The sequence below is a fragment of the Anomaloglossus baeobatrachus genome, chromosome 2, assembly GCF_048569485.1.
Source record: "Anomaloglossus baeobatrachus isolate aAnoBae1 chromosome 2, aAnoBae1.hap1, whole genome shotgun sequence".
NCBI classification, from domain to species: Eukaryota; Metazoa; Chordata; class Amphibia; order Anura; family Aromobatidae; genus Anomaloglossus; species Anomaloglossus baeobatrachus.
The window spans coordinates 710,172,000-710,196,045 of NC_134354.1; the positions used below are offsets into that span (position 1 = coordinate 710,172,000).

Below are 24,046 nucleotides of genomic sequence, written 5' to 3' on the forward strand. Positions count from 1 at the left end.
AGAGACAGCATCGCAGGAGACACGTGAGTATAAAAATAATTTTATTTCAAAGACGTGTTTTCTCTGGTACGTGTCACACGGATCACATCACTGTGTGGTCCATGTGACATCAGTGATGCCGAAGAAGAACGGACTTGTCACCGTGCGGAACACACAGACACACGTGTGCGCTGCACGGAAACACGGTCAGTAAGAAATCACTTATGTGTGTGCAGACCCATTGATTTTAATGAGAAACAAGAAGAAAACATTAAGAAAGAAATTTCTAAAACTTATAAAACACTGAACTCCCACTTAGAAGTTGAACATGATTATTTAATGTGTAACATAAAGAAACTGTTATAACAATATTTATTTCTTAGCAAAAATAAGCAGTATCTGTATCTTGCTGTATGTTGTGTTCTTAAATGAAGCCATGGTCATATTTAAATTTTGTCACTTTAGGCCTTTATTGCAGTTCGGTAGCACCTCCTTGTGGGTGGCAGATATCGGGTGCCTATAGAAGTCTATGGGGCTGCACTGTTCCTTCACACAGCTCTGATGTCATAAGGAGGCAAAAAAATAATATACAATGCTCCAGTATAACGGAGATATTGTCCAGTAGAATTATTGCTTATAGCGGAAACTCTGCAATATAGTGCCATGTACAAACAGACGCACGACAGTCATACAGTGCCATAGGGGCTACACAAATCAGCTTTCTATTAGGAGGAAGAAAACAGGCCCTAGCGCCACCTATGAGTCTTATTACACCAGCTTGCGCTTTGCACATGGAGAAACCTTTGCCCTTAGATCTGTCACTCAACAAGACTCTCCACTGAGTGATGCACAAACAATTGACAGCAAATGACTTTTCTTTGGAGAAGACCCTGGTTTGGCAGAAACTCATGTGGCAAGATTAGTCCTAGTGTTGGATATGACTGGTGGTTACTTCCAAGAGGTGGCTCTAGAGAGCAAGCATTCTTCCTTTCAGGGCTCGCTCACACCACCGTATCAATTGGACAATTGTTATCTGATTTTTTTATCGGATAGCACTCAGGCCAGTGATATGTAACAGGGCAGTGCCAATCAACATTTTTTTTTCTCACAACAAAATGGCATAAGCAAAAAAAAATTGCAGCATGCTGTGATTAGACACGGAAATCAGACGACACACACCCATTCAAGTCTATGGGTGCATGGAAACTATCGAACTGTACTCGGATGACATCTGAGTGCAGTCCGATTACCTTGGACTCATGGAACGGAGAAGATGGAAAAATGTTGCTCTGCATCTTCTCCTCACCTGTGCCATGATTTTCTCACTCGAGAGAATCAGCTGCCACTCTGATCAAGCTCAGATCAAAGTTTGATTGGAGTGTCATTAGCAGAATCGACCCAATTCTCTTGTTTTGGAGAATCTATGGTCATGTGACCCTGGCCTTAAAGGGAATTGGCCAACAGGCTTTTACCATTTATTCTGAATGCAGCATAATGTAGAGGCAGAGACCCTAATTCCAAGGATGTATAAATTAATAATTGGTGTGCTGTAGTTTCAACACAATCAGTATTTTATCAGCAAGAGATTATCTCGACAGGACTAGGTCTCATGTGCAGTCCAGTCATGTTAATCTGTGTAAGGGGTACTTTTCACATAGCGAGATCGCTGCTGAGTCACAGGTTTTGTGACGTTCCAGTGACCTCATCAGCGATCTCGCTGTGCGTGAAACTAAGCAGTGACCTGGCCCCTGCTGTGAAATCAGTGTTCTTGTTCATTTTTTGCTCGTTGGTCTCCCGCTGTGCAGCACACATAGGCATGTTTGACGGTGGAAGACCAACAAGCACCGACTCTGTGTAAGCAGCGTACACTGGTAACCAGGGTAAATATTGAGTAACTAAGCAAAGCACTTTGCTTAGTAACCCGATGTGTACCCTAGCTACGTATACAGGGAGCCAGTGCTGGCAGCCTGTAAGCGGTGTACGCTGGTAACCAGGGTAAATATCGGGTAACCAAGCAAAGCGCTTTGCTTAGTTACCCGATATTTACCCTGGTTACCAAGCGCAGCATTGTTACACGAGTCGCTGGTGGCTGGTCGCTGGTGAGATCTGCCTGATTGACAGCTCACTAGCGACCCTGTAGCGACGTACGAGCGATCCTGACCAGGTCGTATCGTGGTCAGAATCGCTGATATGTCATTTAGTGAGACGGTACCCTAACCCTGCCCTCACCACTGATTGGTTGCTTGCCGACAATGTACAGTGTATACAGGAAGCTGCCAGTCAGTAGTATGGGTGGCGTTATACACAGCGCAGCATTCATAGCATTGCTACATCTACAACAGAAAAAATACAGATTCTATCCAAACTACTCCAAGCAATCCAGAAAGTGATACATTGCTAGAATCAGGTTCTCTACCCCTACATCATGCTGCTCTCAGATTACACAGCAAAAATCTGCTGACAGATTCTCTTTAAAAGGGGGCTAATATGCATTATGAATACCTTTATTCCCAAGAGGCCAATGCTTGACCTAGACGTCTATGTTTGCATAGTTTTCCCAACAAGGAAAAACATACCTTGTATGGAGGTCTAGCACTAGAAGTCCCAGAAATTTCAAGCTCCATAGGGTTCCAATGGTAGAAATATTAAATGACCCCTCTCTGGGGCTTCTAGTGTTAAGGGGTTATATAGAGTAGGCAACATGATGAAGTGATCCCAAATCATTGAGAATGAGTATTTAGGCTATAACTATCAGGTACGTGGGGGTCAAACACTTCACATTCCTACCAATCAGCTGTTACCTGCTCCTGCAGTGGTCAAATTAAAAAGTGTTTAAAAAACAATGCAGCTCCGACACATTATTTTTGTGGTCCCTTCTATTCATCTGAAGGGGGCCTGATCTGTAGCAGCCAGGAGCGGCCACTAAGCTGGGACAGATCTCAGCGGTTTCGCTCCTACAGGCTAATCGGTGGGGGTGCCGGACTCCCAAAGATCTAATTCCGAAGACATATCCTTAAGAAAGGTCATCAGTATCAGATTGGTGGGAGTCATCAATATGAGGGTAGTAGACAACTCCTTTAAGATACCCATGTAAATATATTTGCTTTCCAATTCTCTTCCTGTACATGATAGCGTTTGACCACAAAGAAAATAGCAATTCTTTTACATAGTGATACACATAATAAAATGTGAAGTACACCCATGTACACAATGGACTCCGTTCTTCAAAAGTGGCAGACTACATTGATGGATTAGTAAAAGCAATATGGTTTTATAGACACGAGAGGCAATAACCTTACAAATCTTTAATCTTCAAAGTCACTTTGATTTTAAAGGGAAATGGGCCTGACTGAATTAAATCTTAAAACCGACTTAACATTCAGTGTCTGATCTTTTTTTATATTTTTAAGCCTGGAATAAATTAGTTTTTCTTTTTTTTTTTTTTTCCTTTTAATGTTTCCAAAAGTAAATTTACAAAGCAAAATGTCCAGATATTAACAGCTGCCCACTCGGTCTCTGGGAATGAGTCTAAGTTCTGATCCGTGTTTAAGGAATACATTTCCTAGAAAGAAAGAAAGAAAGAAAAAAGGAGAAAAATGTGAATAAATTGAAAATTCATTCAAGTCTATAAGAATAAATAATTTATAAAAAGAATTAACTGCAAAGTTTGTTGTCATGAAGCTCGATTCTCCTCCATTCAGCAATGATGACATCAGAGAATGTAATGTAAGAGGCAACAGAAAACAAAATACTAAAAATGGGGTAGTATGGTTGAAGAATTGTATGACAGCAAGCTGAGATCTTAAAGGGAATCTGTCACCTTTTTGCGTTTTTTTTCGGTATCAATATGAGCATAGAGGTGAAATTAGCCATACCTGTATGCCTCCTGGATGAGGGGTTGTTTTCCTATTATTACCATCTTTTCAGTTAAAATTAAAAGGTATCAACCACTGAGGGCTCTTAGTTCTTTTAACAATTTTTTGATCAGGAAGAAAGTGGAATGGGGCCGGTCATGAACTGGATAAAGTCAACCCCACAGACACCGATTGCTGCAGCACTGCACACGAGCATCAGACCGCGCCATTGGACTTCTCGCGGTAATCAGAAGAGAACGAAGGAAAAATGTGCCCCATTCTGTCAAACAGGAAGGGTCCTAGAGGGTGCCCACACTGATCTAAAGGGTGCTTTAAACGCTGTGACATCGCTACCGATATATCGTCAGGGTCACGTCGTTAGTGACGCACATCCGGCGCCGGTAGCGACATTGCAGCGTGTGACACCAAGGAGCGACGATCAACGATCTCAAAATCGTTCAAATACGGTGATCGTTGACATGTCGCTCCTTTCCTTAATATTGTTGCTGCTGCAGGTACGATGTTGTTCGTCGTTCCTGCGGCAGCACACATCGCTATGTGTGACACGGCAGGAACGACAAACATCTCCTTACCTGTGTCCACCGGCAATGAGGAAGGAAGTGGGCGGCATGTTACGTCCCGCTCATCTCCGCCCCTCCACTGAACGCACCTCCCCCTTGAAGGAGGGATTGTTCGGCGGTCAAAGTGATGTCGCTGACAAGGTAAGTGCATGTGACGCTGCCGTAGCGATAATGTTCGCTACGGAAGCGATCACCACATATTGCACCAACGACAGGGGCGGGTGCTATCACTAGCGATGTCGCAGCGTGTAAAGTACCCCTTTCAATTATCACTTATCCAGTGTATAGGCGGTGCTTTCTAGAGACTGGGACACCCCTCTACGGTGTATTACTTTTAATCTGTAGACCACGCATGAAGTTTTCTTCGCACTTTATAGAACAGGAAAGCGCTCAGTTCCAGAACATTTAATGCTGGAGAGGTTCATTACACAAGCAAATGACAAGTATATTAATTACACAGTAAGGGACCTCAATTAATTGCTTCATGCGTGGTGAAATTACATCTTGATTTTAATATGATGTGTGCGGCTCTTTGCCCACTGTTGCTACGTTGCACCCTGTTGCTGCTGGGACTAAATTTTTAATGGCGACGTGGAAAAACCCATCAGGATGAATTTTAAATGACTCGGGATCAAAAGGTCCTAAATTAATTCCGAAACTTGCGTGAACACAGAGATGGTGTCGGCTGAAGTCAATTACTGTATCTTCCTACAAGCAAATAACAGTATATAGCTCTGCGTCCGGTAAATCACGGCGTGGACATATTTATTGTTCAGTAAACGGCAAAACATAATCGGAAGTGTTAGCGATAAATTGTGGCACATCTAAAGACAAGAAAAAGAAACTGCTGAAAAACCTGCCATGTAGATCTAATAAAGTGAATATTATACCAATTTCATATGGAAATTAGAATAAAAATAGAAATAAAAGAATATGTTCAAGAATAGGATCGGAATCACATACCTTTCAGGTTTCCTTTTTTACTATAGGAACAATTGGTAATTACGGTATATAAGGGGAATCTGTCACCAGGTTTTTGAGTCCCTAATTCCAGAGATATATCACACACTGTAGTGGTTGCTGAAGTTTTGATTTTCTCTAAGAATCTACCCATTTTCTGAATGCCGAGCTCTGTATAACCCCGCACACAGTGCTGATTGGCAGCTTTCTGTGTCCACTGTGCATAGACAGAAAACGGCCAATCAGTGGTGGGGGCGTCTTTAGACTAACTGGCAGCAGGTTTACTAGTCCTGCAATGATAATCTCCTGCTGATAAAACATTGGTGTTATATAAACTACAGCAAGCAGCCCAGTAAAAGTTATACATTACCAAAATCAGGGTCTCTGCTTCTATGTTTTGCTGCTCGGTAGCAAAATCCTAATGACAAATTCCCTTTAAAGGGCTTGTACCACGTTAACAAGCTACCCCCCAATCCATAGTATGGGGACAACTTATTGATCACTGGAGATCTGACCACAAGGACCCACCGATAGGGGCTGTGAAGAGCCCTATTTATACGGAGGAGGATGGTGTCAAGCATGTGCACATCCACTCCATTCACTGTCTACGAGACTGTTGGAAAAAGTTGAGCACACGACTGGCCTATCTCTGGCAGGTCCATAGAGAATGATTGGAGTGGACGTACACATGTACGATCTCTCTTCAGAGCCTGCTTCTCAGGACCAGTAGGGGATTTAGCTGTCAGACCTCCAGTCAATAAGTTACCAAATATCCTATTGATAGGGATTTATTAACCACTTTAAAGGGATCCTCAGCAAAGAACATCGCTTTCTAATTATTGGGGATTTGACATCTGGGACTGGTATCGACTGTAAGAATGAAAAGGCTGAGGTGGTGTTTCACACTGTGCCTCCTTCATTGTTTTCATCCTGCACAGCAGCGCCATAACCACACGCTGTGCAGCGGAAATGCAGAACAGCTCTAATATTCCTGGTCAAATGGAAAGCTGGGCAACTGTGGGAAGGGTCTTACAAGGAACAAACAGAAGATGCACTACTGTAGCCCCTTCATTCTCTGGGTCAGTGGAGGTCCCAGAGGTAAGATTCCCATTGATTATGCAGTGACGACATATCCCAGCAGTATGCAATCATGTTGAATGGGAATAAACCTTCAAAGTGGTTGCTTCATTATTTTCTGTTAGGGGACTCTCAATGAAAAATTGATTGCATGGTATCCTGGAGCTGGGACCCATCAGCTAGACGTTTGTGATTATACGGCCGGGGCCACATGGGGGATTAATGCGATCCTCGCATGACACTCGGCTCACGCTGGCAGCACAGCGGGAGCCAAGTGTCATTGCGATCGGACCTCAGCTGCGGGGGGCGGGCCGACACTGAGGAGAGGCGGGTCGGCTCTGAGGAGGGGCGGGCCGGCGCTGCGGAGGGGAGGGCCGGCGCTGAGGGCCGGTGCTGAGAAGGGGAGGGATTTATCTCCCTCTCTCCTCCGTAGCCGGCTATTGCCATTCTTGCTCTGCACTCGCAGTACACCGGTGTACCGCGAGTGCAGTGCGATCTTTCTCTCGCCTCATAGACTTGAATGAGTGCGAGAGAAACAAGGATCGCATTGCACCCACAACATGCTGCGATTGTTTTGTCAGTCTGATTAGGGCTGAGAAAATAATCGCTCATGGGTGCTGACACACAGGCTAATATTGGTCCGAGTGGAATGAGATGTTTTATCACATTCCACTCGTTCCGATTTTCGTGCCGTGTATCTTAGGCCTAAGGGGTACACTGAAAGTGTCAAATGACCCTGCAACACAGGGCAAATGTAGCATTACATGACAGTCATTAAAATCAATTGGGGATAGATGCTCTTTGCAGCTGCTTTCTACTCTGGCTCATATATTGGACATAAATCCCCATTTAGGATATGTGCACGCGTCATCCTATAGACGCTGGTGTACTGCAGAGGTTTGAAAGCAGAAGAAGCTTCTTGAAAATGTTTCTCCTGAAACGTATTGTCGCCTTTTCTGTCATTTGTTTTCTACATTTTTGCCACCGGCGCCTTTATTTTTAAATAACTTCATATATAAAATAATGTCTGGAACCAGGTGGATGGCGCCTTCAAGGTTTTTTACGCTTAAATTGGTTAAAGAGAAGTTAAAGGGGTGTTCCACTACAAAGCATAGTGGCCACATCGGTGTAAAGCTGTGACATAAGGCTTTTTCTAAATACCTTCTGTTGTCAATTCTGCCTTTGAGGGGCACTATTGCCCTCCGCTCATCCCCTTCACGTGACTGGGCTGTGGGCGGAGTTTCATCACGTCACAGTCCATCAATTCACACGTTCTCTCCTTCACCGCAGAGCACCGCAAGTACGAGCGATGCTGGGCTGTGATGTGTGGTGAAACTCTGCCCAATTCCGGATGTTGACGTAACATCATCAGACGTCACATGATGGGGATGAGCGGACAACGATAGCGCCCCTCACAGGCAGCATGGACAACAGAAGGTATTTAGAAAAAAGCCTTCCGTCACAGCTTTACATCGATGTGGTCACTATGCTTTGTAGTGGACTATTTTAAAAAAAAACTTATTACATATGCACAGCAAGTTGTTTTGGCATTGCTGTACAGATATTCAATATTTTTGAGCTGTTTTTCAGGTTGGGTCTGCTGGTAAAAGATATCTTGGGCACATACTATTAAACAAAACGTGTCAGGTGCCGTGGCCCCCTGAACAACTTCTATAACGCTACTCCATGCTACGGCTGTATTCGATCTACTTGCTTCCCTTGTTTTACAATCTATATTTTCAAAATCAAGGTTTTTTTGCTTTTGTGCTATGTAAATATCACATGTCCTGCGTGGAGATGAGCGGACTCGTGGAAGTTCTGTTTGGCGGAACTGCCTGGACTTTAGATGAAGTTCAGTTTGGGACCCGGACTTGACCTGAATTCCAAGGGAAATCACTAATTAGGCAGTTCGGGTCTCCACCCACGTACAGCCAGCCATAAATAGAACAATTCCAGGGGAGGGCGTTTTTTCTTTTTGGGACATTACATCCGATCACGCTGTTGCTACCCCCAGTGTGAGCTGTTGAAACACTGCAAGTGGCTTGAACTGAGCTGAGCACCGAGCGTTCCTGATCACAGCACTGCTCGATCGGGTGGTTTGCATACGTAAAGCACCCGAACTCCGAACACTGATATGTTTCTTAAAGGGAACCTGTCACCAGATTTGGTGACTATAACCTGTGGCCACAACCAGTGGGCTCTTATATACAGCATTCTAAAGCCTGCTTTACACGTTGCAATTTCGCATACGATTTCGTATGCGATTTGCAACGCCCCCATCATATGTGTGGCACGTTCAATTTGTTGAACGTGCCACACAAACGATTAACCCCCGTCACACGTACTTACCCGTCCATACGACCTCTCTGTGGGCGGCGAACGTCCACTTCCTGGAGTGGGAGGGACGTTCGGCGTCACAGCGACGTCACACAACAGCCGGCCAATAGAAGTGGAGGGGCGGAGCTAAGCGGGACGCAAACATCCCGCCCACCTCCTTCCTTCCGCATTGTGGGCCGGGAGCCGAAGGACGCTGGTAAGATCTGTTCATCATTCCCGGGGTGTCACACACAACGATGTGTGCTACCCCGGGTACGATGAACAATCTAACGTGCAATTCTAGAGACAGGTACGATGTGTATGCGATGAACGTTTTAACGTTCAATCGCAATCGCACGTACCTGTCACACACTGCAATGTACTTACAATGCCGGATGTGCGTCACTTACGACGTGACCCCGCCGACACAGCTGTATATAAGAGCCCAGGCCACTGTGTAGAAGGTAAAATCACTCTATAATACTTACCTAAAAAAGGTCGCTGTGGTGGAGTTGGGTCATATGGGCGTCTCCGTTCTCCGGTGCCAGCGCCTCCTCTTTCGGCCATCTTCGTTCTCCTTCTTCTGAAGTCTGGGTGCATGACGCTTCCTACGTCATCCAAACGTGCCGGCATTGAGGTGTTGCGCAGGCGTACTTTGATCTGCCCTGAGCAGGGCAGATCAAAGTATTGTAGTGCACCTGCGCGGGACCGGTGAGTCTGTATGATGTAGGATGTGTCATGCACACAGGCTACAGAAGGAGGACAAAGATGGCTGAAAGAGGAGGTGCCGGCACCGGAGAACGGAGACGCCCCATATGGCCCAACTCCACCGCAGCAGCCGTTTAGGGTAAGTAGTATACAGTGATTTTTATTTTCTACACAGCGGCCTGGGCTCTTATATACAACATGTTAGAATGATGTACATAAGAGTCCACTGGTGGTGGCCGCAGCTTATAGGCCCCAAATCTGGTAACAGGTTCCCTTTAAAAGTCTGTGTTCGGTACAAACCCCAAACTTTACAGTTTGGGTTCATTCATCACTAGCCCTGGGTAAAGATGAGCTCACCCAAACTGTAAAGCATACACCCTGCTTTGTTGCGCAGTAGGAGGGAGGCAGAATATTGGGCATGTGCGTGATCGGCAAAGAACCACTGGTGACATGGCACTTGCAAATTATGTAAATCGCTCACAGAGAGGCGATGTTATAAGGTTGGAGGACACCACACCGGACAGGACCTGAGGCATTTACAAAGCAGGAATTCAGAATAAACCTTGATTTTGAAGATATTTAAAGATCACAAAGCTACAAGAACGGTGTAGTCAGAATACAGAGATAGCGTGGAATAGGGCCATGGAGGTTGGGGGGGTTAGTGCAGCTTCAAGGTTCCTGTTAAGTACAGGATTACACCTGAAGCAGAATAGATTCACTTGTAAATACAACTTATCAGATTCTGTGCAAGGATCTTGGAAACAAAAATACATTTTGAACCCAGAGCAGCCCAATTCTATGTGATGCCACTTACCAGCTGTCTGTGCTGGATTTAATCCTACTCCATCTGTAGAACAAAACCGCATAAATACATTTAGAAATAAATTAATAGTAAACTGACTCATATGAAAAATTATGTAACAAATAATCCCAGAAAATAGAAAGGAAAATGAAGTATCGGGTTTGCATAAAAGACAATTTTTACATCTTGAGCCAATAGCAAAATGATTTAGGCCAACTATGTGGCATATTGCCGATGCACCCAGCTCACTGCATTAACCCTGATAAAGGATTTCCTATACTAAAACAGTGATGGCGAATGGCTATAGATATGGCAACAGTGATGGTGAATGACCTGGATATAGTCCAGTCCCCCCCTTCCCCGATTTTAAGAAGGAAGGGGCCGCAGCGCTGGAGGATACTTTTCTCGGGCACGGCGGGATCAGCAGTAAACCTACACTGTGGCACATTCATTGTCAGGCTTTGCTTGGATGCCGTCAGACTCCCACCAAATTAGAAAAACCCCTTTATGGCTACAGGAGCCTGTTTAATAAGAATCATGTATGAGAAAAAAAGGATCAGCCATGAATAGGTGATCGGCACATGAAAGACTTTCTTGCAATCCAGGATGAATCCTTTCCCAATATAATGCAGGATTGCGCCTGAGGGACAATACACAATGGTGTCATAAGAGAATGTTAAAAAAAAAAAAACACTTACCATTGGTAATGATGGCGCTGGTTTCTGCAGGGACCTTAAACTAAAAGAGAAGAAAGAAAAGAACATTTTATCCCCTTGTGAGACAGAACAGAACAGTACTTAGTTTGATAGGTACCCAACAAAAATGAGGTTGCTGGCTGGCTGTTGGGCTCACATAAAACTGGCCATTTTTGTGTGCTAAGTATCTCAAATTTTACATGTTTTTTTTCATAGCAGTAATGCATGTCTATATTCCCATATTCATTGTTCCACATATCTTAGCACTGCAGTATGCAACTGTCTCCTTTTTGTTATTCTTTCATGTTCAGTTTGCACCTGTTCACATTAGAAAGATAGGATGTGCCATCAGTCCTTTTCTTACATTACAGGGCTATGCCTTCAGATTGAGCACTGCTGCTCTACAGCCTCAGGCGATTTTAATTTTCTATTTGCAGGTTCCTGTCGCCCCTTAAGTTATAGGTTTTTAACCCAAAGAGAGGCATTAGTTTGATGGCGACCCAACAAAAATGAAGTTGCCTTGTCGCTGGCTGTTGGGCTCACATAAAACTGGCCAATTTTGTGAACTAAGTGTCTCAATTTTTACATGTTTTTATCATAGTAGTAATGCATGCCTATATTTCCAAATTCATTGTTCCATATATCTTAGAACTGCAGAATGCAACTGTCTCCTTTTTGTTATTGTTTCATTTCCAGTTTGCACTTGTTCTCATTAGAAAGATAGGATGTGCCATCAGTCTTTTTATTATAATTAGAAATATAATATAATAATATATTAAACATGCGCTACCATCTTTTCTTAGAACTCAGTTCAGCACTGTTCCTCTGTTATTCCTCATGGAAATATATAAATTGACAACTGGGTGGAGTCATGTGACTTTGCAAAAGAGGGCACTCCTTCACATTCAAATTTTAAGGACATAATGATTTACAATGGCCAATCACGGCCATTAAACAACCACCGGTTGGCTCCGCATAACACGTTGGGGGGGTATCAGTTGATTGACAGGTGGAACATACTTTCATACACAAATTGGGGTATCAGTTGATACACAGGTTGACCATACTTTCATACACAAATGAATTATAATCTAGGCAGAGAAATCGTAATACCTGAGAAATTACCATTTTGATCAGCGGCCTGTTTAGACATGCAAATAATTGGGAACGAGATTTAGCAGTGTGGTTGCACTTTCAAAAGGAACTCTATTCACCTCCTGGTATAGAGTTAATCTGCAAGTTAATACCATTAGAAAGATGCCCGTCCGCAGTACTGAAAATGTGGCTAAGACAAGAAAATGAACTTTATTCTTCCTGCCGGCTTTCAGTCATATTGTCACCGCTTACAGAATTGCGAGACTGTAAGGACTTTTTCTAGCAGCCGGCTCTGTACTGATGCAGTGCAGACTGGGCTGTCAGTCAAAATACCAGGGCACACTTACAGTCATGACTCCCAATGTTGAGAGTGGTGACTGTAGCTGGCACTCCTATGTGACTGAAAGCCGGGGGCTACAGGGAGAAGTAAAGTTCATTTTCTCCCAGTAGCCGCACTTTCAGTAGTATCTAATGTTATTAACCTGCAGACTAACCCAATATCTCCAGGTTAATTGACATCAGACGTTACCTGACATCACAGATTCCCTCCAAGGCCTTTGACAAGGTTAATGGTAAAAATCAGTTCAATCAAACACTTCCAGGAGAAATATCAAAGGTGCAGCATAACAAAGTTTTAAGAAAAGATGATTCAGTATTTTTTATTTTACAGGGAATGATTGAAGTAAATTGAGCACCACTGCTTATATAATTTGTGGAGTGACCTCAAATGTATTTATAAACCCCGTTACTGTGGGAAAGTGCACATGAACTCCAAAAATGTGTCCTGTCATATGATGGACACACAGGTGCACGACTCATTACAAATCATAGGACTTTTGCATTTTTGCCTTGTTCGCAGCAGATCCGCAGCATGTTCACTGGAGGAATAGCATCCTCTGTTCAATGGGGCTAATCCCCGGTGTTTCCTCCTGAAATATGTGACATGCTACTCTTCTCATTACTTGGAACGTTTTTAGCCGTCATGCAGTTGGAAATGTGTATACATTTTCCGGAGTAAGTCACAAGGTTGCAGAAACACCATTCACATCACGGGATGCGGATTTAATTGCAGAACTAATATCGAAATCCGTGCAAATCCTGACAGATGTAAATCTACTCTGTAGAGTCAGGCAGCAATGTGTCCATCATGTGGCAGGGACAGATTTTTATCTAGCAGAAGTAAAGGTGGCCACACACCAGGGTTGTCAGATGAAAGTTTGTTCAGCAGACGCCTGCCGCACACATGAGCGCTCAGCTTGGCAGAGCGTAAATGCGTTTTCCACAAGGAGAGGACAGAGCTGCTGCCAATCACCTCTGGTAGCGCCTCACCTTCCCTGAAAGTAAAAGGGTCGAGTGTTAAAATTCCAGATGTTTTCATTTCTTCCCAATTTTATCTGTTCAGATCTTGAACCAGTCCTGTTGAAATGGATGAGCTCATCCGACTGTCATCTGATGTATATGGGGAGAGGGGCTTAAACTATGAACACTGCCATTCATGTTTGCAAGCAGAGATCATCAAAGTAGAATTGAGCAAATCAATTGCCAAATTCATTACACTGGCCAAAACTGCGGCGAGAATACCTGCAGTAAGGAGCTGGCCACGAGCTAAAGACTATTGGATGTTTTCCAGCATGGAGCACTGGTTACGTTGACCTCATTGTTGTGTCTATTAGACATTGCTTGCTCAACAGTTTAAGGTACACAATTTGAAGGGGAAGAGGTTGTAAATGTGTGTATCCTAGTTGGCATCCATGGACTCTAATGTAATCAGGCCTGGAGTAGGATTCATTGTCCTGAATTTGGTGGAGGTTGTGCGTCTTTTGTTCCCCTCTGCAGGGGGCCTCCAGAATACACAATACTGCAGACTGGCTGTAGACTTGGACATCTATGCCCCCCTTCAATACTTGGAGTTACATGAAACAAATGGTTATTGGAGTGGGATGTGATCACCTCTCCCATCTAGGGTTCTGACTCCAAAAGAGGTAGAAAAGCGAGAAGACACATGTTTTGTCAGTAGTTGGTGCTGTGACGTGGAGAAGAGAGGTTCTGTTGTGGCAGTCTGGTCCTGGTGCCTATGGATGAGACTATAGAGCTTGAAGCTGAATACACGTGCTACGGTCGTGATATGCGTTGTCTGGATTTAATGAACAATCCTAAGGACTATTGTTGATATTCATCACCTGGAATTGAGGAACTATCCTAAGGACTATTGTTGATATTCGTCATCTAGATTTGATGAACTATCCTAAGGACTATTATTGATATTCATCACCTGGATATGAGGAACTATCCTAAGGACTATTGTTGACATTTATCATCTGGATTTGAGGAACTATCCTAAGGACTATTGTTGAAATTCATTGTCTGGATTTGAGGAACTATCCTAAAGACTGTTGTTGATATTCATCATTTGGATTTGAGGAACTATCCTAAGGATTATTGTTGATATTCGTTGTCTGGATTTGAGGAACTATTCTAAGGACTATTGTTGACATTCATCACCTGGATTTGAGGAACTATCCTAAGGACTATTGTTGACATTCATCATCTAGATTTGAGGAACTATCCTAGGAAATATTGTTGATATCTGTCGTCTGTAGGAACATAAGGACTATTGTAAATAAAAATAATAGTATTGTTAATCTGCTTAGGTGATTAATACAACCCACAACCTTGGATCTTCACACCACCTCTTACCTGCCAGCGCCAGTGGCAATTCTATTAATTAGCCAATTTGGAGCAACATCATTGTTATAGTGTGATACACATGCTAGGCTAGATGATCCGCGGATGCCGGCAGGTAAGAGGCGGTATTCCCGCTCCTGTGTTCCGGCCACAGATCACTGTCATGGCTGAGGGAATTGGACGAGCGGATAAAAGCCATGAAGTTAGAAATCTGAATATTGTTTCACTGCAATTAGGTTTATGTTGCGGCAGGCAGAATAGCCTTTTAAGAGCATTTCCCATAAAACAAATGCTCGGTGACAACTATTAATGGCAGCAGTCTCAGTGCCTGTAAGGGCTGTCCTTCAGAAAGTGACTCTACGACGACAGTTTGACAAGGCACAGTTCTCTGGATACAGATTACCCCCAGGTGAGACACCACCATCTAGCTGGTGACTAGTTACTGCCAGGGACGGGTAGGGGGGCGCCTGTCAGAATCTTCACGTCATCGTCACAATAAAGGTTGCTATGGAAACCTTCTCCGGCATTGACATTTTAATCAGTTAGTAAAAAAAGGAGCAGGAAACAATCCTTTCCAGACGACTTCCCTCGTTTACTTTGCCCAGTCTCATATAAGCACATTATGGAAGATTCACAAATGCAGCAGGAAATAATCCACAAATTGGAAAGAGCGGTGGAAATGCAATGAAACATCCACTTCATCATTTTAACACAGTAAAATGCGAGAGAGCAGCAAATGAACGTCAATGTCACCAAAACGGCTGCTAGATGCCCACAGTGGTCCGGCTACGCTGGGTTGGCACATGTAGTGGTCCCGGCAGCTGGCATAATATTAGAAGATTAGCTCTGCACTCACCTCCTCTGCTGCAAACTTCAGCACCGCGGTGAACGGCGTGCTCTCCGGGACACACAGCCTGCGGACGGGAAGGTGACAACCTTAGAACACTGGTGGTACAGCAAATCCACACACGTATGATGCAGATTATGCTGCGAAGATAGTTACTGGTCATCTCTGGCTATGGTCCCTGGGCGGATTATTAAAGTACATTTTCTCTAAAATACTGGAGCATATCATAAAAAAAATGTATTGTTGACTGCATTCGTGCCACCAGTCTGCCATTCACGGTGCCCGTGGTTTTGGACAACATCAATTCGATGACAGGTTCCCTTTAATAGGAAGTTGTCGCTGTGATAGTCCACCTGAATCTCTGGGACAAGGCGTAAAGGCCTCGTTACACACTTTGACATATCTAACGATATGTCGGCGGGGTCACGTCGTTAGTGACGCACATCTGGCATCGTTTGAAATATCGTAGCGTGTGACAGCTATGAGCGACTGTGAACGAGCAAAAATACTCACCTTATCATTGCTCGTTGATACGTCGCTCATTTAAAAAAAAAAAAAAAAAAAAAAAAAAAAACGATCGTCCTTCAGCGCACCGGTTGTTCATTGTTCCCAAGGCAGCACACATCGCTCCGTGTGACACCCCGGGAACGACGAACTGCAGCTTACCTGCGGCCGCCGGCAATGCTGAAGGAAGGAGGTGGGCGGGATGTTACGTCCCGCTCATCTCCGCCCCTCCGCTTCTATTGGGCGGCCGCTGAGTGACGTCGCTGTGACGCCGAACATCCCTCCCCCTTCAGGAAGAAGATGTTCGCCGCTCACAGCGAGGTCGTTCGGGAGGTAAGTACGTGTGACGGGGGTTACCGATGTTGTGCAACACGGGCAACAAATTGCTCGTAACGCACAAACGATGGGGGCGGGTGCGATCGCACATGCGAACGCACGATATATCTACGCGTGTAATGGGCCCTTTAGGCCGGGGCCACATGGAAACTACTGCGATCCTCGCATGACACTCGGCTCACGCTGACAGCACAGCAAGAGCAGAGTGACATGTGAGGGTCACTGCGACTGAGGTCCGATCTTGCGATCAGACCACAACTGCAGAGGGGCGGGCCGGCCCTGAGGAGGGGGAGGGAGGGATTTATCTCCCTCTCTCCTCCGTTGCCGGCTATTGTGATTCTTGCTCTGCACTCGCGGTACACCGGTATAATGCGAGTGCAGTGCGATTTTTTTCTCGCCCCATAGAACTTGAATGAGTGCGAGAGAAACAAGAATCGCATTACAATCGCAGCATGCTGTGATTGTTTTCTCGGTCCGATTAGGGCTGAGAAAATAATCGCTCATGGGTGCTGGCACACAGGCTAATATTGGTCCGAGCTGAATGCAATAAAACATCGCATATCATTCGCTTCAATTTTTATGCCGTGTGGCTTAGGCCTTTATATGTAGCACGTGTGTAAACTCACTGCAGTAATAAATGCCTGAATTACCATAATATCATTTAGGTGCACTGCGCTCTGCATTGTGATGTTCCTCAATTATTCCTCCTGGAAGTGTGTGCATTTAGAACTGGTCATTACCATTCTCCTTCTACATCTCTCTCCACACACAAACATTGCCTAATCACGACTGATGGTGTCCAAGGGAGCACATACAAGTGACATGCTAAAACATACCACTGATAAATATAAAATATGCTCCTTTTAGTGCGGTGGTAGGCTGTGCAGGTCCGCACTGAGGCCGGGGTCACCCCAGCATAGATTCTCTCATCTGAGGGGATGGGCACAATTATGCAAATGACACTAAGCAGTGTTTCATCCCTGTGTAATCATAGTGCAATCAGATCCCCTCGGATCACAAGAAGATGAAGAAACATTTTTTTTCCATCTTCGCCACTCTGTCAGTCCGAGAAAATCGGACTGCAGTCTGATGTCATCCGAGTGCAGTACGATGCTTTGCACAGACTCAGTGACTTGCATGGGGGATTGACAAGATCCAATAATCAGATACAACTGGGACATGCTGCGATTTCTTCTTCTGATTGACGCGGTCCATGGAAAAAGAAAATCGGACTTGTGCATGGCCCCATAGAGTAACATTGATCCAATTTTTGTTAGATCGCAGTTGGACTGAAAATACAGTGATGTGAGCGAGCCCTTAGCCTTAGTACTGCCAATCCAAGAACTCATCCAGGCATGTTTCTGTACACATGGTTGAGCCTTTGCCTCCACAGGTGTCTCACTCCATACAAAGGGGTAATCGGGCTCACTCACTTCCGTATTGGCAGATGATGTCACGTGTACAGATGTCTGCCATGTAGTGAGAATTGTAGACATGATACCACCATATGTACCCTGGAGATATATATACCGATTGCCAATTCTTCTACGGGTCCCTTCTACGGGGACCCATAGAAGCATCGGCAATAGGTGCGAAATGGCCATAGTCTGTGTGCACGCCATCCCAGCACCCTCCCCCAATGCCTGAATAAATGTAACATCTGATTTTTCTGCAAACCGGTGAGTGCTTTCTTTTTCTTTTTGGACAACATGTTTTGCTGTTGTGTGCCCCAATGGCTTCTCCCATTCACTTGGCTACAATGAAGGGTCTCCTTCTATAGCGGAGCATGCACAGAGAACCGGTGGGGACATATCTCTCTGACTAGTCCCTGACCATGGTATCAACTGAGTTTTTTTTCTAAAATGCTGCTGGCTATCATAGTACAACATACATGGCACGAAAACAGGAGCCAGTCTTTGATCCCTAGTACCTGTGGTTCGGACAGCATGGACCGAGTGACAGGTTCCCTCTAAGCAGTTACACCAAACCCAAAGGAGAAAGTAATGGCATAAAACAGGGGATATATGTTACCAGCCTACTGGTACAAACGCGGTCAGGAAGGGTTTATGGTATGAAAGCACCAAGAACGGGTGCACACTTACACTTTGTAAGGAAGTCGGGGGTCCGCTGTAAGCGTAATTTTAAACGTTACTTTTGACCTGAAAGAATAAAAAAAAAAAATTATAGTATGCTCAATACCAACATTTCCATTTCACCCACAGACCAACATAGAATGTCATTATACTGAGAGTGTGGGAAAAAAAATACATACATATATGAACCTAAAGATGGAGGAAGACTCATGTACATATATATATAAAACTCTCTACATGTGTCCATACTGACGTCTCCACTAGTGAGGGGTGAGTCTCATCTGCCTGATCTCTAGTTACTACAGATAAAATGGCAAACAACGCCAAGAAGTTATTAATATAATAATAATATTATAATAAGAAAGAACAGTAAAAGTGTCCCACATGGGGTATATTTCTGTTGGATGCCTCTGTGGTATATAGTGAATACATTATAAAAAGACAGTATTGGCACATGATGGGTCAATAACATGTGTTTGGTGTTGGCATAAGTTTAAAGTGGTGTCTGGTCTTCTTCTTAAAGTCTGCCGTCCCACTATGTGATGGCAGATTGCTGAATCCTTACAATAATTCAGCGAGGCGGCGCACATCTAGTTGGAATGTGGATGAAGTAGAAAAATCTTGGCAGCAATACAGGAGAATCCTAACAGCCTGCAGTGTGCGCACTGTAAGGATTCAGAAGTCTGATGTCACAGAGTTTTAGAAGAATACCAGACAACCCCTTTACTGTGGTGTTATAATGTGATGCCCGCACCATATTCAGCATCCATTCTTATTTAAAGGGCTTGCCTGTAACTACTTAATCTTAGAATGGATGAGAAGTATAACATTGGTGGAGGGGGCCAACATCTGGCACCACCACTGATCAGCTGACATCAGCAATGGCATAATTTCAAGCGTATTGGTCCCAATGCAAAATCTCCAACTATCACAGGCCATTAATAGCATTGTTCTTCTCAGAAAGGGCCTTTTTTGCCTTCCAAAGACTGAGTGCGACTGCAACCCTGGCACTTATTATACTTGGAAATCACCGTTGACAGCCAAATGTAAGTAGCGTTCAGAGCGGTACAGTACAGTGCCATACACTGATTAGTGGCCACTGCCGGTACTGCAGATCAGCTCCACTCCATACACTGTGTACATCAGTACACTGATGGAGGTGTTGCAGCACCACGGATCTTATATTGATGAGAAAGGAAAAGTTTTTTTCAGCTCACCCGTAGTATTATTTCACCTGGCTCCAGGACCCAGAACGGTGCAAGGATTGTAGATTCCGTGTTCAGGAATATATAGCAACAAGTGGTGGAAATTCCTTTCCTAATCCAGCAACACGTCCGAGATGAATGTGAATTAAAAATGAATGGACCATGACTAAGGGCCACAATGGCCAGAAACGCGTAAGACGCTTTCTTTTTAAAGAAAAATTTTTTGGATGTCATTCTGATTATTGGTATTTTAACAATTTTTCAATAAAATGAATTTTTAATTCACATTCATCTCGGACGTGTTGCTGGATTAGGAAAGGAATTTCCACCACTTGTTATCTTATATTGATGACCCACCCTAAGGATTTGTATATTTTGCTGATTCGCTGCCCATTGAGATCCATTGATGACTTCTCATCACCATGGCTAATTTTTCAGAACAATAAGCAAATTGTTTCTCCAGTTTTATTCTATAGCCCAGCAAATAGAAATAAGCAAAATGATTTGCAGGACCCTGGTCCCTGGTCTGGTGTCCTCTTCCATACTCCATGAGCCGGAGCAGGCCTGTGCACTGAAATGACGGCGTCCTGGGCGCCTCTTCTGATAATTAAGCCCCCGTGACGTCACACATCATGATGAATGAACAGGTGCCAAGTAATCAGACGAGGCACCCAGCATTACCGTGGATTTCAACTTGTGTGACTTCATTTCTGCATTTTTCCCTGTGTTTTGCCATTGACAATGTTAAAAAAAACCAGCAAGCAACAATGCAGCAGAACATGGTAAAATCACATGCATTTTTGGTGCGATTTCTCCGCAGGTAGGTGAGTTTTTCTGCCAGAAGGTGCATTTTTCGCTGGAGAAACAAATGTGCAGTGTGCGCACATAGAATAGAATACCAAGAGAGATAGGGAGAATAAGATGGCCAATAAGGTAAATAAGAAAAAGTCTATCGCATCCTCTATATGAAAGTAAATAAACCCTTTGTTACATGCACGGTTTTAAAATTACAAGAGGAGACATGAAAAAGACAATAGAAAATGTAAGTATACACACAGGAGAATATAAGAGCTCCAGAGAACACCAGCAGCCAGTGAATTCTGGATAGGTGCACCCCATATATAACTCTAAGGTGTCCCATAGATGTCGGATGTTCGCAAGACATAAGTCAATCCTTATTGATGATAAAGAGACCTCACTTTAGGTCCTATTAATAAAGTACAGCGACAAAAGGATAAATAGTAACAGCCAGGATCCCTGTAGGTTAAACAAACCAGACATCGCTTATCTCAAGGGTTAATAATGCTTACCCATCCTGAATGCACTGAGTAATGGAAATGCGCCCCATTAGGCTGCTTTCACACATCCAGTTTGTGCTGAGCGGCACAATCCGGCTCAAAAACCTATGCAATGGATGCGTCGGAAAAAAACGGATCCGTTGCATAAGTTTTTCCATGCGGCCCGTCCGATTTTTGACGGATGCGGCATGATACTGAGCATGCGCAGAGCAAAAAAACGCATCCGGTGGCCATAGGCTTGCATTGTGAATTGCACCGCATTGCGGATCCGGCGCGATGCGGTTTTTTCGCCGCACCAAAAAACGTGCCAACGTTCCATCCGGCCGCCGCATGGGCTAAAGATGCCGCATTCGGCAAAAACCGAACGCAACGCAAGGCCATGCGTCACAATACGGCGCTAATGCAAGACTATGCAGGAAAAAACGCAACTGGCGGCAAAAAAAAACGGTTGCGTTTTTCTGCAGAGCGTCGTATTGCGCCGCACGGCAAAAACCGGATGTGTGACAGCAGCCTTACTATTGCATTCAGGATGGGTAAGCATTATTAACCCTTGAGATAAGCGATGTCTGGTTTGTTTAATCTACTTAAATTTTCTATTGTCTTTTTCATGTCTCCTTTTGCAATTTTAAAACCATGCATGTAACAAAGTTTTTTTTTTACTTTCATATAGAGGATGTGATAGACTTTTTCTTATTTACCTTATTGGCCATCTTATTCTCCCCATCTCTCTTGCTATTCAATTCTGTGTGTTGTGTGTCCTTCCTTGTTTCTCATAAGGCCATGTGCGCACATTGCATTTTTTTCCCTGCATTTACGCAGCATTTTAAAGTGCAGCATAAACTGCAGCGTTCTGCGTCCCCTGCACAGTCTATGAGAAGTCAGCAAATTCCATGCGCACGTTGCTTTTTTAAACGCAGTGTTTTGGATGCCAAATATCTGACAAAATCGATGCGTTCTAAAAAGCAGCATGTCACTTCTTTTGTGCGTTCTGGATGTTTTTCCCTCTCTGTCTGTGGGAGAGCACGCATCCAGAGCACATCCAATCTGCATTCACAACGCAGCGTTTTGGATGCTTTTTGAAACGCACATGCAGTGACAAAACGCTAAAGTTTATTTGTCAAGCCAGAACGCAACGTGCGCACATACCCGAAAACTGTAAGTATGGTTTAAACAGAGTTTTAGGTGACAAACTCCCAAGGGTAAAATTCCCATTAATTGTTTCCAAGGGATTTGAGGTGCAAAAATTCCCTGTGATCAAATATTAATGGGTTAATTCCCATCTCCAAGATCCTATCCCAATATGTAGTAAGTGTAATAATAATACAAAAAATAATATCAAATATCTCCAATTAAAAATGTAGCATAGTTCTCCTGATATAGTCATGTCTCTTACCTCATGTGCAGGGCATTGCAGCTTAGGTATCCATGGTTACAAACATAGATAGTCATAGTTGCGTGTGGTCATAACCATGGCTACCTAACGCCCTGCACATGAGGTAAGACACATGGCTCTGTCAGGAGAACTACATTTCTAATTGGAAGTATTTGCTATTATTATTATGATTATTATTATTCCTACTACATATTGGAATAGGATCCTGGAAATGGGAATACCCCTTTAAGCCATGTTTTTCATGAGTTATATGCAAATGCTCTTTTTATTACAGGATCAGCAAAATCGGAGATGTCAGAAATCTCATGCACACACTTTTTCTTCTGCTGACAAATGGCAAAATGCAGCAGGTTTTTAAGAAGCAGACTGTCCCTTTTTTCAGGTTCTGCTGCTTTTTTCACCATTGAAAGCAATGAGAACGGGTAAAATCGCTGCTGAGTTTTTGCAGCTTATGGAGGAGAATAAAAGCAACTTTATTGAAACATGTACTGTAGACAAATGACAACAAAAACAACAAAAAATAAAAAAAACAAAAACACAGCAAAACCTTTTTGGAAGCATCTTTTTTTGTCAAGAGAGGTTTTGCTGCAGGAAAAAAAGCAACGTGTGAACACACCCTAAGGCCTCTTTCACACGTCCATGAAAATCACGCACGTTTTTCACGGACATGTCAAAGGTGCGTACTGCCCTCTGTGTGCCGTGTTTATGGCACACGGAGAATGTGAGCTTTGTGCTCACCTGTCCCTGGCGTCGCTGTCCATGGTGTTGATCTTCGGTCTCCGGGCCTGCAGACTCCCCGTTGCTGCTGCTGCTTCCGGCCGCAGTGAAGTGAATATGCAATGAGCGGGGATCAGAAGCAAGTGACAGCAGCGGCAGAGACAGGAGGACTGGAGAAGGGGAGTATAGAAATTCTTTTTATTTCACAGACACGTGTGTTTTCTCCGGTGCGTGTCACAAGGATCACATCCGTACGGTCCGTGTGACACCCGTGATACCGGAGAAAAATGGACATGTCTACATGTGGAGCACGCGGGCACACGTATGCTTCACACGTACACACGGTCCATGGCAAAATATGCACATGGGCGCAGAACCATTGATTTTAATGGGTCCACGTGTGCCCGTGTCTCGGACGTGTGAAGGAGGCCTAAAGGTGGATGTCCACGCGGAAAACAAAGATCCACCACACACTCACCTGCCTGTGCCAGTGCTCACAGACATATAACCACCACAATACAGGTATATAACGCTGGGGGCTGCCCTGCCAGGACTCTGCTGACCTGCGCCTCTGCTATTGTACTGCACTGTGTGCAATATGCTACTGCGTTACTGCCCTGTGTGCACTATGCTACTTCTTTACTGCACTGTGTGTACTGTGCTACTGCGTTACTGCACTGTGTGTACTGTGCTACTGCGTTACTGCCCTGTGTGTACTGTGCTGCTGCGTTTCTGCCCTGTGTGTACTGTGCTACTGCCATACTGTTGCCTCGAGGACAGAAGGCAGCGTCCATTATACTCACATGATGTATGAAGATCAGCAAACCCCAAGTATCACTCTGCCCAGCACAGCGGCAGCCACACCGTCACCTACGTCACCCACATCCAGGGCTGTCCTGAA

The 24,046-nt window shown here is 44.2% G+C and overlaps 1 protein-coding gene across 1 annotated transcript; it reads right to left on the reverse strand.

Annotated features, from left to right (window-relative positions):
• Window positions 1-294: 294 nt before the first annotated feature.
• Window positions 295-24,031, reverse strand: UFM1 (ubiquitin fold modifier 1). The gene is made up of 6 exons (XM_075337312.1): window positions 23,949-24,031; window positions 18,542-18,598; window positions 15,609-15,666; window positions 10,976-11,015; window positions 10,290-10,322; window positions 295-3,541 (listed from the first exon to the last, which is right to left on the reverse strand). Coding segments are annotated over exons 1-6 (258 nt in total). The 5' UTR covers window positions 23,951-24,031; the 3' UTR covers window positions 295-3,473.
• Window positions 24,032-24,046: the final 15 nt, after the last annotated feature.